Source organism: Poecilia reticulata, linkage group LG5 (genome assembly GCF_000633615.1).
Source record: "Poecilia reticulata strain Guanapo linkage group LG5, Guppy_female_1.0+MT, whole genome shotgun sequence".
NCBI lineage: Eukaryota > Metazoa > Chordata > Actinopteri > Cyprinodontiformes > Poeciliidae > Poecilia > Poecilia reticulata.
Window position 1 is genome coordinate 2,124,755 of NC_024335.1, and position 14,941 is coordinate 2,139,695.

At 39.8% G+C, this 14,941-nt stretch overlaps 1 protein-coding gene and 1 long non-coding RNA gene across 16 annotated transcripts in view; one reads left to right on the top strand and one right to left on the bottom strand.

The window, feature by feature from the left end:
• Nucleotides 1–6,544: 6,544 nt before the first annotated feature.
• ptprt (protein tyrosine phosphatase receptor type T) overlaps nucleotides 6,545–14,941 on the bottom strand; it is a 316,254-nt gene continuing 307,857 nt past the window's right edge. For all 14 annotated transcript variants that reach the window (XM_017304835.1, XM_017304834.1, XM_008408309.2 and 11 more), the window contains 2 exons: nucleotides 10,670–10,805; nucleotides 6,545–9,888 (listed from right to left, as the gene is read on the bottom strand). In XM_017304835.1, the coding sequence (XP_017160324.1) occupies nucleotides 9,835–9,888; nucleotides 10,670–10,805 (190 nt within the window). In that variant the 3' untranslated portion in view covers nucleotides 6,545–9,834. The remainder of the gene's footprint in view (nucleotides 9,889–10,669; nucleotides 10,806–14,941) is intronic.
• On the top strand, nucleotides 9,182–14,935 carry LOC103464306 (uncharacterized). 2 transcript variants are annotated; one of them, XR_001776623.1, is made up of 4 exons: nucleotides 9,182–9,269; nucleotides 9,787–9,933; nucleotides 10,706–10,859; nucleotides 12,225–14,935. It is a non-coding gene; the product is annotated as an uncharacterized LOC103464306 (long non-coding RNA). The 2 variants fall into 2 exon arrangements; XR_533635.2 differs by lacking the exon at nucleotides 12,225–14,935 and having other exon boundaries at nucleotides 10,706–11,187.

A 14,941-nucleotide genomic window follows, 5' to 3' on the forward strand; every position in this document is an offset into this window, starting at 1 on the left:
TCCCAGACGGGATGCATCTTCCCTCCAGTTCGTCCTGGGGATCCCGCGGTGTTCCCGTCCCAGACGGGATGCATCTTCCCTCCAGTGAGCTCTGGATGCTCTCTGGCCTGTCTTCCCAGTGGGACGTGCTGTAGGCGCTCTGGAGTTTCTGACCAGATTGTAAACACGTAATGCACAGTCTGACATGTACTTTACTTCAGATGTTGACATTTAGTTCTGTTTCAAACGTATTGTTTACTGACTGCATAGTTTATTCCATATTTTATGCCCAGTTGCCATTAAATGCTGAGTTAATGTGACTTTTTTTTTCTCCATTTCTCTCGTCCCATTTGTCCTAATCTATTTCTTGTTCCAGTTCATTCTATCTTATTTTCTTAAACCTCTTCGTCTCAGAGACTCACTCCTGTCCACAGGAAATCCACACACACAATCATTCTGAACAACAATTACTATCGAAGGGTTCCTATAGGCTAACGCGCTCCGTTAAGCTCGGCACGCAGAAGTAAGCTCTCTGAAATTAGCGCTGGATACACACACACACACACACACACACCTACGCAGCACTGTCAGCTCTCTGACTGAAAACGTCTGGCTGCATGCGCTCTGTGATACTGAGCTCTTTAAACTATGCACAAAGCCTCGTCAAGGAGCTTCATTTCCAGACAGTCTGCCTGAGTAATAATCATCACGGCTGTCAGTCTCTAACAAAGCAGATAAGTACAGAGGGAGACAATTAGGCTGATTTCAGTGGAGCAAGCGCTAACTTCAATTCAGCACTCTGACTATAACTCAATTAGTACGTGATTAGATTTACCTTTTCCATCTCTCCAGCTTCCTCAGCCTTAAATGTTCAGTTTTCCACACAGTTACGTCATTCAGATGTTCAGCTAATTGAAGTTGGTGATTCAAAAATTTAATCCAAGGTAGAAATGCAAACTCAGTTTCAGTCATTATATAGTTCACTAATTTAATGGAAACTTGATGAAGCTCCAAAATGCTGCTGTGCCTCGTTTCTTTGACACACGATCAACATTTACATCCTGATTTTATACTTAAGCTGTTTCTGTTTTTCCAGTCGGTCTGCAGGGATTACCAGGTTTTATGCAAAGTTTTTTTAAACCATAATTTTATAAAACCTTGGTGTATAAATTTATAACAGAAGGCTACATTTATTTAGTTTAAGAATCAGCTGAATTTTAGTGCTTTGCTTTTAGTTATGTTACTTCAATTTATCAATTGAAGGATTGAAATTGAAATATCTAAAAGAGCACACATACATTTGCGGAAACATCACACATCTGGCTGTTCTTCATATCATAGCTTATCTGTTTAGTAATTATCCTAAAAATGAGGAAAACCTGGAGTTTTTTCTTGTTTCCAAACATCCACGGCGCCGTCAGCACAACCTTTTGCACGAAGCGTCTGGTAATTACTCCTCTGCGTTCATTCTGACAGCCTTCCTGCTTTAATTAATCGCCATCCTGGAGAGAAGAAAAAAGGGACTGGATTTGACCAGAGCAGCTGTTCTGTTCTTTCACAACCATATCCGGTGTCACAAGAGCGAGCAGTCAAAACATCAGACGCTGCAGCTGCCGTCTAATTAGAGTTATTCTCTTAACAAGTTCAGTGTTTTGTTGGTGCCTGGAGGCAGCAAGAAAACAAAACAGAAGTCAAGTGAAAACAATTCACAAAGCTGTCGGCTGAGCTGCAGAGGCATGGATTTAACTCAAAAACTGCAATTAAGTCTGATTCCTAAAACAACCAGCAAATTATTGTTGATGCACAAACGCCGACCTGTCAGTGAGTAGCAGTGTTTTATAATAATAAAATACTGATCAGATTTTACTGATCTGGAGAAGTTTTAATGCACTGGATACATTTATTTGGTGGATTTACGTTGCAACCACAAACCTTAATATATTTTATAACTGACCTACTTTCCTCTCACTTGGACATAAACAATAAAATCGTTTCTAGTATCCAACCAATTTGATGGCTTTTTAGCTATTTTGCAAAGAAATGCAATAATTTTAGAAACATAAATCCCCCAAAAGACTTAAATCTGCAACCACAGGAAAAGGTTCTACAAAAAATTACTTAATGCAACAGATCTGAAAATAGTGCAGAATTTTGCTAAAATTTCCAAGCACCGCTGTGTGTTTATCATAAAATCCAATTGAAGTTTAAGCTTTTAAAATGACGGCAGGGTTCAGGTGCCCTACTCTACATGCCACTGAACGTCACATTTGATTAAAAAAGACAAACATGTTCATAAAGGGCATCCCAAAGAATCCTGAAGTTTGCTGAGGTCTCCCTAAAATCTGCTCAAATGTCTCCAACACGCCGCGACGGGATGCATCTGCAGCTGAGAGAGCACAAAGATTCAGACTAAGAAGTGGATAAGAGCGTCAGGCACATTAAAGAGGAATCAAATTTTCGCAATGAGTCTAAAACCGACAGAGGGAGATGAATTGGATGTGCTGCAGACTTCCAATAACCTTGTTACACATTTCCAGGGTAGAGGAAATATTAATAACCCTGTTTGAGTGGAACAAATATATTACAGCGGCGGCGCGGGCCCCTCCCTCTCAGACCCAGATAATGACATTTCAGTGAGAGCAAATGAAATGGGCCAATTTTCAAACTCATTACAAAGTCGGCTCAGAAAACAGGAAAGTGAGTAAAGAATGGGAGCTGATAGACGGCGACTGAGAGCCGTTTGTGGGCCTGGATGAGGTGTGTGTTCTGTGTGCTTTGAGGATCCCTCTTTTTGATGTGCGTGTGAGCATCAACTGAGCCCAAAGCCGAACTGACAGACAGCTTCCCTCTGTGGGGCCCCTCGGTGTTTCTGATTGATCGTCATAATGCCGAGGTACAGGCCCCGTCCTTGGTGCCTATGCTAATCGCAGCCTCATGCATATTTATGGGCTCCTTGGGAATCAAGCAGCTAAATAAAGGATGAGGCTGTTGGCTTGGCGCTGCGGTGATCACCGTCTGATTGATTAGAAAAGCAAAAAAAAATCACCCTGGAAAGACCAAAGGTTTTATTTTTATCTTGGGGAACATAATGGGGGAGCATGATGGTCGGATGCTAAGTAAAGCTGGTCCCTTCTGATGAAGTCCTGTTGGTTTGAAACGTTTCTTTCCTTAATTTTGTTCGGCTGTGTCCCCCTGATTGAACCCAGTGAGTGATGAAATATTCCTTAACCTGGTTTATTTTTCATGACCGAACTTTTCATTTTTTTCTGTTTGACAGTCCTGCAGATCCAGAAGCGAGTTACTGAATATAAAACATGAAATTGTGAAGACAGACTTTCTTCAATGGGAGTTCAGCCCTCAGGTAGGTTCTTGTGTTTTTAATCACATTAACTCTGTTTCTGTGCCGATCGATCGGTCACCGATCATAATCGGCCGATTTTCGTGAAAAAGTGCATGATCGGTGATCGGCGATCACGGTCTCTTGTTGCCGATCACCTGCATCTCATTTCTCAGCCTGCCTGTGCAGCTGGTCTCCTCTTTCACTGCGCAAACGTGCAGCAACAAATCCTAAGCGATGTGTAATTATAACGCACTGAGTGAATGGGGACGTTTGCGTGTTGAGGCAGAAAATTGAAGCAGGTCAAAATGCATCAACACAACGAAGCTAATACACATAAAAACAATGCCATACTTGACGGAGTTTGGCTACATCGAGGCTCACTGCAGTAAAAAGACATATGGAGGATCAGATAGCAGGTAAAGCAGCGCACAGCTACAAACACTCACCCGGATTAGCATGACGGTCAGAAAGCTAAACAAATAACCCGCAAAATTATTTAAGTCTTGGAGCTGCGATGTAAGACSCTGGTTCTGCTCTCGCTGTTGAACCGCTGCTACGCTACAGGTAGTAATATTTCAGACGGAGCGCCGCTTCTGCTCCACCTGGTAGTGATTCTCACACCGAACCTCTGCTTAAAGCTGCAGCCCCTAAAATACATTTTACATACGTATTAAAACTTTCACTGTCCTAACATGAGACGGATAATCTCTAAAAAATAATCGATCTCCTCCCTGTTCTGCATAATTACTCTGCTCAGTCAGAAACAGCCACTCAGAACTAGCAGTAATCAGCTAGCCGCCATGCTAACAGGAAGGTTTCATTCAGTAACTCAGGATTGTTACTGAATGTTAAGTTTTATACTTGAATATTTTTGGCACTGCTGAGAGGTTTCATTTTGGCTCTTTGCATCATTTAGCCTCTTCAGAGCCTCCATATGTTTTCAGTCTGTTAAAGATAGTATTACTGATAGCAGGACAATTTGCAGAATACCTGTTTGTTTAGTTTTCTTCTTGGAAAAAGTGATTAAAAACAGGTTTTTGTCTAAATTAAGGTGAATTCATGGTTCCTTTTTCCACATAATGTAACCGTAGTGCTTATGATTAAAAAAATAATAATTATGTGATCGGAATCGGTGATCAGCCCTCATGGGTGATCGGAATCGGCAGGAAAAAACCTGATCGGCACATCTCTAGTGATTATGATTGCCAAACTCTTAGTATCTCCTAGTTTCACCTCGAGGTAGAGGCATGGCAACATCCCATAATCATAAAATGCAACAATATTTCTGTCAGCAGATGGATTCGTCTGGTAAAGTGTGTGTGGAGCTATTATAGGTCTTAGATATGAAGGTGTGCTTGACACTAATATTGAATTAAAGCAACACTTTGTTCATATTAAGTCTTTGGTTAGTGTGGTAAAACTGTAAGAATAGAATATTAGTTTGGTCATCACAAGTGTGCAAACATTTGAATCCATTCTTGACCTTTTATTAATACAGATTCACTGAATAATTTAGGTTAAAATTAGTTTTATTTATTTTCAGTCCAAACTAAATTCAATCTCAGGTAACTTTACAAGTTGGGCTAATCTGTTCTCAAATGTACTGCATCAAATTCAACCAGGCCACATTTGCCTAAATACAGTCTGACCTTATATTTCCAGTCTCCTGTTGTCAGTAAGCTGACAGGATTCTCCTCATCACTTGATGGTAACGATTTATAAGTAAAGGCTCCCACATATTTGGGCGTAATCTGCATAATCTGTGGGTGATGCAGACTCTGAACCGTGAACTGAAACGAACCATTTGGCAACATTTCTTCCTTCATTTTCCACAATCCTAATAGATGCTAGTAAATGTACCATGTTTCCCCGATAGTAAGACGTATCTGGAGTTTCAGGGGGGTCGGCTAATATAAGCCGTACCCTTACTTTCGGGGAAACACGGGGGTATTGCCGCCTCCCTCTCATCTAGCTGCGCGCCGCCTCCTGCCCACGTCCGCACCGTCCCCCTCTCCATACGTCACTGCGCCGTCCCCTGCACTTGTCACTGCCGCCTCCTGCTTCAAATACGGTAATCCACACAGGAGACTGTGATACGGAACCACATCAGTGCTTATACCGTATGCTATATTTTTGCCCCTAGACATGAGCGCTTCCGGTTCCAGTGGTAAAAGAAAGAGTTACACCGTGGAGTATAAAAAAGCGATTGTCAAAGAATCTTGGGGCATACAATACTGTTCAGGTTGTTAATAAATGTTAATTTTATGGTTAAAACAAAAAATTCGACAATTTTTTTCCAATTTAAGACATACCCCGACATAAGACATAGTGGGGCTTTTGGGGATAAAAAGAAAGTAAGACACTGTCTTACTTTCGGGGAAACACGGTAGTGAGCTGATTGGACTCCATTTGTTCTCCATCGGGGCAGCCACTGACCGCCTGTCTGTACGGCACAGACTGGCAGTTCGGCTTGGTTTAGTTGATGCATTCACACAGTCTCCAACCTTACCATGCCTGGTCATGCAATTTCTGTAACTTGGTCGCAGACACCTTTCAGTCAAATTGGACAATTTGGAAGATGCTCTTACAGAGCAGGTTCACCTGCAGCAGCACTTCCCTCTGTCAGGGCTCCTTTTTGGAGAAAAGAGCAACAACATTCAGTGCATCAAGTATAAAAGTCACACCATTTGGTCAACACAAACTTTCTAAAGCGTGTTTGTAGCTCAGCCTTCACATTCTGCATCCGTGTAACTGTTTGTGCCAAATCTCAACCTTTTCAGCTCTGTGTTGAATAGAAAACAGTTTGGTGTGAAAACTTTCAAGAGTACCAAAACGAAAATGCACTTTTTGTGCGCTATGAGTCTGCATTGAGTACATGCAAACCTCCACAGCGTGAAGTACGTCTGAATATCCTCTGGTCCGACAGCCCGAGGATCAGGAGGATACCAGGGGCTTTACAGTAAAAATGTTTAATTTTAATCTATTTCACTCTTTCCTGGTGATCAACGGGACACATTTTGTTTTAATGGATTCCCTGGAAGGTCTTGTGGTGAAGTTGGTAGCCAGGTCCTGGTTTGGAGTCCCAGCCTGAGGACTTTCTGCTTGGAGTTTTCATGCATGTGTGAGTTTTCACAGGTTACTCTGGAAAAACCACGTTCCTATTTAAATATATTTAAATATTAGATCTGTTATGAAACTGTAAAAAGGAACAGCAGCAAGATTCCATTCAGTGTTTTGGTCCCTTTATTTACTGTTAACCACATTTCAAACAACTAAACAACCAATGAAAATGGCATCACCAGATCTAAACAGCACTTTGCTTGACAAATAATCATCAGAGTAAGAATTTTACAAAATAAATGTACAAATTCAGGACAAAACCTCACAATGAATGGATCAGAAATAAAATATAGTACAAGTTAAGAGTCATGAATCAAGCACATAAAGTAAAATAAAGCCTCTGTAAAAATGAAAAATGGATAAAGATTTCTGTCATTCACGCTGTCTTCAGTATAGAACTGCCAGTCTGTCTCAATAGGTCCATAAGTCCAAATGGACTCGAGCTGGGTGGGAGAGGGGGACGTAAACAAAGACTGTCGTATTATTTTATACATGTTTTGATGCTTTTTTGATTATGGACATTTTTGTTGTTCAGTTATGAGACATTTCTGAACAAAATAACCAACACAGGAGTGAATTATATACTTTCTGGTTCTAAAAGGCTTAAGGTAAAGTTAGGTTAGGAGGAAAATCCCTGTTTCATTGTTAATGTTTTAGATTTCAGGAAACAAGAAAAACGAATACAGTCTACACGCAATTTAAATCTGACCTCAAGTTTATAAAAACGCCCTAAAACCTCAAGGTATCAAAATAAATATGCCAGAATGAAGACGTTAAAGTAGATCCAATAATCTAATAATTTCAGTAATCATCCAGTGTTGTGAAGGAAATTCTCAGCTACTTTCTTACAAAGTTGCTTCTGTTTAATTGTATTTGTAGAAATTTGTTTCTGAAGGTTTTTCATTAAATCAAGTTGATCAAGTTTTTCACTGCTGTCATATGGGGGAATTTTTCTGTCACAATCCAAGAGCACACATTTTCAGTGAGAAAGCAGAATTTCATGTCTTCTGTTGTCAAAACTTTTAATATTTTTGCTTACATTTATATTTTGAAAGCAGGACTTCATATCTTTCTTTACAAAACTTGTAACGCTTGTACTCAAAACTTCTCCTTGCGCTCACGTTTTCGCACTGCAAGGACCGGTTTCAAAGTAGGACCGACCACCACAAGAGCTGTGGTTCCAATCGGGCCGGCCAACCGGTGCTGCTTAGAATCAACCGCTGATTGGTTTAGAGTCAGCCGTTGGTTGTTTTGCAGTCAGCCGGTGATCGGGTCCGGCTGGCTCTCACTAAACTGTTCGTACTGTATATGGTAAAGAGTGCTCTTTTTAATATTTGTATTATTTTTAATTTGCAATGAATTCCCCTCAATATTCTGCTGTTACCTGGTCCCATGATGAGGTAATTTTTTTCCTCCGCTTACTCGCTGAAGAACGAGTACAGAATGAGCTAGATTGGTCAACGAGGAAAGAGAAAGTTTTCCGCCGCATCTCTGAGGAAAAGGCTTCGGCCGCTGCATCGAAACCATTGTTTAGTTTCAAACATAATGTCAGGTTCAGCTTCGATGGCGCCCTCAGTTATATGCAAACACAACAGGGCTGCAGTACGGGTGGAACCGGACCGAAGCGTGCCGTTCCGTGCCTTGCAGTGTGAAAACGACTTTAGTCTCTGCTCGCTTATGAAACATGGAACTGCCTTTTGGCACAGTCGCCTGGCAACCTCTCAGCCAATAGAATGAAAGTGAATTTGTAACAGTCCCAAACTTTATTCAACTGAAGATTGGCAAGTAAATTAGCTTTAGAATTTATCCAGAAAAATGTTTTCACAGCTGACTAAAATGCTTGAGGAATATTAGCTTTGCTATTAGCGCATTAGCAGAAGTGTGCGTGACGCTGCGTTCCCCATTTAGCAGGTGGGTGACTACTGCATGTTTTGTACAGATTTGTATCATCGTAGAACCTGGTAAAGATGAGATCATTTTTACTGTGTCCTGGTATGTAAAGCCAACAGGGTGTGTTTCCTCCATCCTCCGACTAAACGGGAGGGAACAGAAACCTACGGTCTCCACCACCTGGAAAATTCTCATTAGATCCACATTTGACCTCATGTAGGTTCTCGGTTTAAAGGCTGAAATAATTTTCTACCCAACAAAGTCAGAGATTTGTTAAACCTGCTCTCCTTTTAGCAGAGTAAAAATAAATGTGAAGCACATCTTTGTCATTTTGATGATTAGAAAGTGGAGGGTTGGAACTGAAGCTTCACCTCTAAACCTTGGGGCTTGGCTTAATAATTGGATGGAAATCAAGGACACTTAACAGAGTAAATTTCTTTCTGATCAGACTTGGTGAGCACGTATCTTAAATGGATCAAATCCATCTTTCATTGCAAAAATAGTGCGAAAAAGGTTTCCTCTCTCCATATTTACACCTTTCCACAGGCTAGTGCTGCTCAGCTGAGCTCAAAGTGTCACACATGCAAATGCATCACCGACAGTTTGATGGACGCAAGTTTCTTTTCGAAAAAGAAACTTTTTTTTTACGTAACAATCAAGCACCCGGATCCTGTTCCAGCAGCTGAAAAAGCAAAATATAAAAAAAAAAAATCTTATTTTCACACATGTACAGGCTGTAGAAAGAAAACGCACCAAATTATAAATGAATGAAAATGACAAACAGCTTCTCAGAGCTGCAGCGAAATAATTTTGTTCTGGTGTTTGTTTGTTTGACTGTGGTTGCCTTATCTTATTTACAGAAAGAGAGGATGCACACTGGAAGACTCACTTCATCATTGATCCAGAAAGAGAAACAATTCAGTCGCTTTGGCCTTCAAAGGTAAGATCCATGTTCTGCAGTTATTGTTTTCTGAACTAGCAAACCTAATTTTGTTGCATTAGTAACAGTTTGTTTCGGTCAAAGAGCAAATATGCTATAAAAAAATTAGATTTCTTTAATTTTAACCTGACTTTAACTCTGTAAAATCTTCCAGTGTGCTTCGAGCCTTCAGAGGGAGACAACATTCAAGGCGTAGAATATATCTAAAAAGGAAATACTGTACATTAGTCACATCACAGCCTGGCAGAGAGGAGAGAGAAAGAAAACAAAGGGGAAAAAATTGCCTTTTTTTTTTTTAAACATCTCAATTTAACATAATTTCTCTTTATACAAGCATGTAAAGTCCATTGTCTTGCTGAAGCAAATGCACACACAAAACAATGAGTGTGTTTGTTGGCGGCTCCCCCCCCACCCCCCCCACATCCTCTGTACAGGTCACAGGCACACCAAAAGGATGCGCACACACGCTCTCCCAGGTTGAGCTCAGCTCAGCTGGTTTTCACTCCGTGTGTCTCAGTGTAGCTTTGAGGAAAACGGGAGGCGTCTGCAGCAGAGAGGCGTCGGATCAGAAGGAGTTCAGAGCCTCTAAAGCCACTTCGTAGCAGAACTTGTACTGTTCCTGAGGAGAAGACCAACCAAAGCGGATCAGTCTTAATCTGAACAGGTCAGAAATTCAACTGGAACTAAAGAAGTTAAAAAAGTGATAGTGGATGGATGATTAAAACAATCTTTAAACAATATAAAATCAGTTATTACCATCAATTTTTGTAAAAAATAAATAAATTTGTCTTTTGGGAGGCATCTGTCTTATTTAAAATTAGACAAGAAAACTATATAACTATATATAGAACAACTATAATCATATATGGATAATGGATAATCTTAAAGTAAAAAGTAGTGAAATATGCCCGTTATATTTCTGGAGTAAAAACTTGACCTTTGAGTCATAAGTAAGGAGATAAACCATAAAATGACCAGTTTTCTGCCTTGACCAATCAGATGCTCTTATTCATGAACTCCTGACCTTTTGAAAAGTTTATTTTTTACATTAAAAAAGCTCATTACCATGGATGTGAACATCCTGACTCCACAGCTCATTTCCCTGCGGTGACCATAACTCTCCGCTTTGTTTATATTTTACCTTGAAGTTGCTTCATTGGTGAGTTTTGCTCGACCTCTTTCAGCTTTCATTTTGTGCTCTAACGAAAAACATTTGGTGAGAATGAAGAAATGAATTTGACTACTTGAATTTGTAATGTCCCTTTGGTGATGACTCGAGGTTTGGATTCAATTTCATCTGTCTCAATTTGCAGATTAGCTTTAAATGCAACGCCTCTCTTGTAAAACCTAACTTGAGTATTTTCAGTTTGCTGGTATTCTGTCCAGATGCAGATTCTCACCATCGTCTCCACCATGTTTGTCTTGTTGTTCCTCAGCGTCTTGACTGTGTGGAAAACATCCACAATGTTCTGCTGCTGGATCATCTCATTGATGCTGCAGATGGCACAAAACGTCCCAGAACGTCCTCCTCCGGTGCTGCAGAGCAGAACAACCAGACCCAAGATCTTTGTCAGCAACGCTTACAAACCTGTAAGTGTTCTGAAAACCATCAAATGTCACAAACAGAACAAGTTGCACAAAACATGAAACACTGAAATGAGAAATAAATCTAAATTTTTTTAGACTGAACAAAAATATAAATGCCCCACGTCAAATATTGTTGCCATGTGGAGTCAGTAACTGTGAATGAGAATTTGCTGTACAGAAGTAATATTTCTGTTCATTTGTGTATAATTTTTAATCCAACCTGCTTTCAGTAAGTATTATTCAGTGAGTTGTGTTGTATCTTATATGTCCAGTGGGTGATCAGAGCTGGATAATCCCTGGACTGGAGACAATAAAAGGCCCCAAAATGTCACATTTTGTCACAAGTCCTGGATGCAGCAGATCCACCAGAGCAGCAGCTGTTTGTGCTGCTGCAACATGTTTGCCATTGTGATTCTGTTCTACACGTGAATAGCTTCGCTGACCAGCTAGCTCCTTTTAGCCCAACTTAACAAAACACTCATCTTTCCCATCAGATCAGCTCTTGAAGCAGAAATTGATCCCTGTGGGCCGAGAGGAGAGGCTCTGTCACCCGTTGCTGTTTGTCAGATTTACAGATGTAACAGAAACACAAAAAGGTTCCAGCTTTTTGTAAAAAAATGGTTTAATGTGTTGAAATCTATGAAAATAATTAATAAAAATGAATAGTGTAAGTCCCAGCCCTAATTGATGTTGACATATATTCACCCAACTCTTTTAGTCATTGAAGCCACCTGGGTAACGATTAGCTGAAGCTACTTCCTGTGTAAAATATTAATGCCAGGAGGGATTCAGCTCCTGCATCCTAAACTAACAGAAGCTTTAAATAACATGTTTTGTTGTGAGGTCTGTGTAATCTTCCAGTTTTGTTTCGGAAAGCGATGCAACACCTCAGGTCCTCTCTGCTTTGAGACCAGATTTCGAATGCAAAAGTTTTACTTTATCTACTTCTTATGTTTTTTTTTTCCTGCTTTGAGATAAAAATTAACACAAAAGTGCAGGAGAAATAATATTTTAAATACATTTTGCAATAGTGCTTTAGGTTACATCTTAGGGCTAAAAGACATTAATGTGATGAACCTAATTACTGAAGAAGAAGAAGCAGGAAAGCTGATTTGATTTAAAACGGGTCAGGACTCGAGTGGCCAGTCGGGTCAAGACAACTGAATAACTTTCATACTATAATCGGATATGTATGAGAAAAGTCCAGCAGTTTCTACTGTGAATATCTAAAAGTTGCTGCACTAGAAATCTAATTAAAGCCACAGAGAATTTCATTTGCAAACTTAGATCTGAATTAGTATCATTCTGGTAATTAGGTCCCAGAAATCAAAAGTTATGAATATTTCTGTTTCCTGGCTGTTGTTTCAGGTTGTACTTGAATCCACACTGATGTTTGTGGATTAATCTGCTGCTGCTGCTCAGTAAAATTAGCAAAGGTAATGACCGACTCCGTCTGACTGCTGCTGGGAAGATGAACTGATAGAAACGAGTAATAAAGTTCTTATTTAAACCTTGTTTTCTCTGAAAGGTTTTACAAAATGTTAGTTTAAACGCTGGACAGAAAAATAACTGGAATCACTCGATGTGCACCGACCTCTGACTTTTACCTTTATACTACATTTAAAATGAAGTAGCGGGTATCAAACTTACAGTAATTTAACATATTTTTACTAATAAGTCTGATTGACACATATACCTTCAAAGAACTTAAGCTTCCTGATGTTTTGGTCCATGTTGTAGGACTGAGGAGGAGTTAATCCACCAAAGCCCTTCAGTGTAAAAGATTAATAAATAATTTTTACCATAGCAGACGCCAAAATGCAGCGACTGCTTTTCTCAGCAGCTGCTGGTGGGATCCTGGATGAAAATGGTGTTTAAATCTCAGACATGTTTCTCTAATTTAGGTCGTGATCATTGTGGAGTTAACACATCCAGTAAACACAGATTTTGATATTTAATGTGCAAACTGAACATGATCAGTGGAACGTGTTCAATGTGACGCAACAGGCATCAGTGGTACACACATCTCATGGTGGTTGAAGTGAAATGGCATCAAGACTCTGCAGATGTTTAGAACCATCACAGATGAATCAGAGCATCAGAAATGTCTGCTCCTCTTCCGGCTGGATTGTTTCTGTGAGCTGCTTGTGATGCGGCCTCCACTCAGAAATCCAATCATTTCCATACATATTTTAGGATCATGTCTTCAAGAAGGTCTTAATTGGCAAAGCTAGTTTCAAACATTAAGCTGTTATTTACTGGGACAAACAGAATCATATTTTTGTAACTCTGCTTTATCCAACATGCTTTGATGACTGAATAACAGCACAAACCTGCTGCTGTTCTCCTAAGACTCGAGTTTATTTGCTTAAATTGAGACATGAAGAGCAGAGGGGGAGAGGGAATCAATGTTCACCTGCTGCTAATTGAATCATCGTCTTTTATTATTATTACTGATGTTACAGAGGAGCAAAATCAATCGTTTTGTTTGATTAGTCGGTGTTTTCCTGTATAAAACTTAATGTATTTCTGATTGAACTTTTAACTGAAAGTGAAACTCCAGCCCAGTGACCTTAACTTCTATTTAATCAGGGGAATGAAAATGAATCATTTCTAGATCCGTACCTAATTTTCTGGACATTATATTGACTAATTTAACTGACAGCAGTTTCTTGTCCCTCTACCAGTTTGAAATGGGAGACGTTGTGGATTCCTGTCTGGTTTCTTTTAATCCGCCTCACTTCGCTTGCTCTGCTCAGATGGGTTTTTTATGGAGCTCAGCAGAGTTTGTGAATTTGAATGTGTGTAATCAGTGTTATAAATTTCCAAAGTGGACATTGAAGGATTGTTTTACTGCATGAGCTGTAGCACAACAACAGAAGCACCTCCGACCAGTAAAGATAAATGATCTGTGTAATTTGTTGCAGTGTTGGCGCAGAAGATTAGGGTTTTTCTTTTTAAGCTGTGCATAAGGATGAAATTGCTATTAAATGAATCAGAACCACGTTTGTAAACTGCATTTCTGAACTGATATTTAAAGGGACACTTACATTTTTAAAAATCTAAGTGTGGAGCATTTGTTGGTAGAAGAGACTTTATTAGAGCTGAGAGAAAATTGAATTTAATACATCAGAAAGTCAAAGTTGGTGTTTCCACACAAAACAACTTGTCTGATTGTGAGTCTGTGTGTCGCATCAGTCCGCCTGGTTTGAGCCTCTTCGCTCTGCTGGGATAACCTGAAGGCCATCGAGACCAGAGGATCGGCACCGTTTCCTGTTCTATTAGCTTCATATGTGGTTTTCTGAGGCTAAAGCTGCTTTTTGGGCCCAGACCACGATGTCAGAATCCCAGCTGCAGGAAAGGTATTGACTACTGATGACTACTTCATAGAACCCCAATCCTAAATTATTCCTTTAAATCGTTGGACCACTCCAACAAACTGCGTGTTTTAGATTGTTTCCCGTCTTGACTTGAGTCCTTCAACAGGGGAAGGGTGAGTTTTTCTGGTCTGTCCACAGAAACACGGTTTTAAAACTGAAATTAAACTTTTTAAAATGATGAAATTGCAGCTTCGCTTTGCTTCCTTCATACAGTCTTTTCAATGTTATCAGGTGATTCTGAACCATCCAAGTGATTAGAGCTGCATCATTTTCTCCAGCTGAACAGAAACTAAAGTTCTGATCTCTGGACCGAAACAGAAACGATCCAGAATCAACTCACAGCTTCTCAGCTGGGAGCTAAAGATCAGGCCCAAACATGTACATGTGCTTCATGATTTTGATGATGGCCTTTGACAAAATGTAAAACTTTGTTTCCATATCTGGTTAAACCTGGATAATGATCTACTTTTGAGACACAATTATCTGTGTGGTGCAGATTATTAGTCCTCAGCTGTTGTTCAATTTCTGAACTTTGCCTGTTTGAAAACTATTCATAAAGTTGCTGAGTTAAGTCTCAGCAACTTTTTTTTTTTTTTTTTGAAAATTGTATTAGTAATTGTGTAATAATGTTCTGTAATCTGGTTCAGGTGTGAAAACGGTCCAGTTTAACCTGAATAACATCTAAATGCCGTTGTTTTGTCTCCA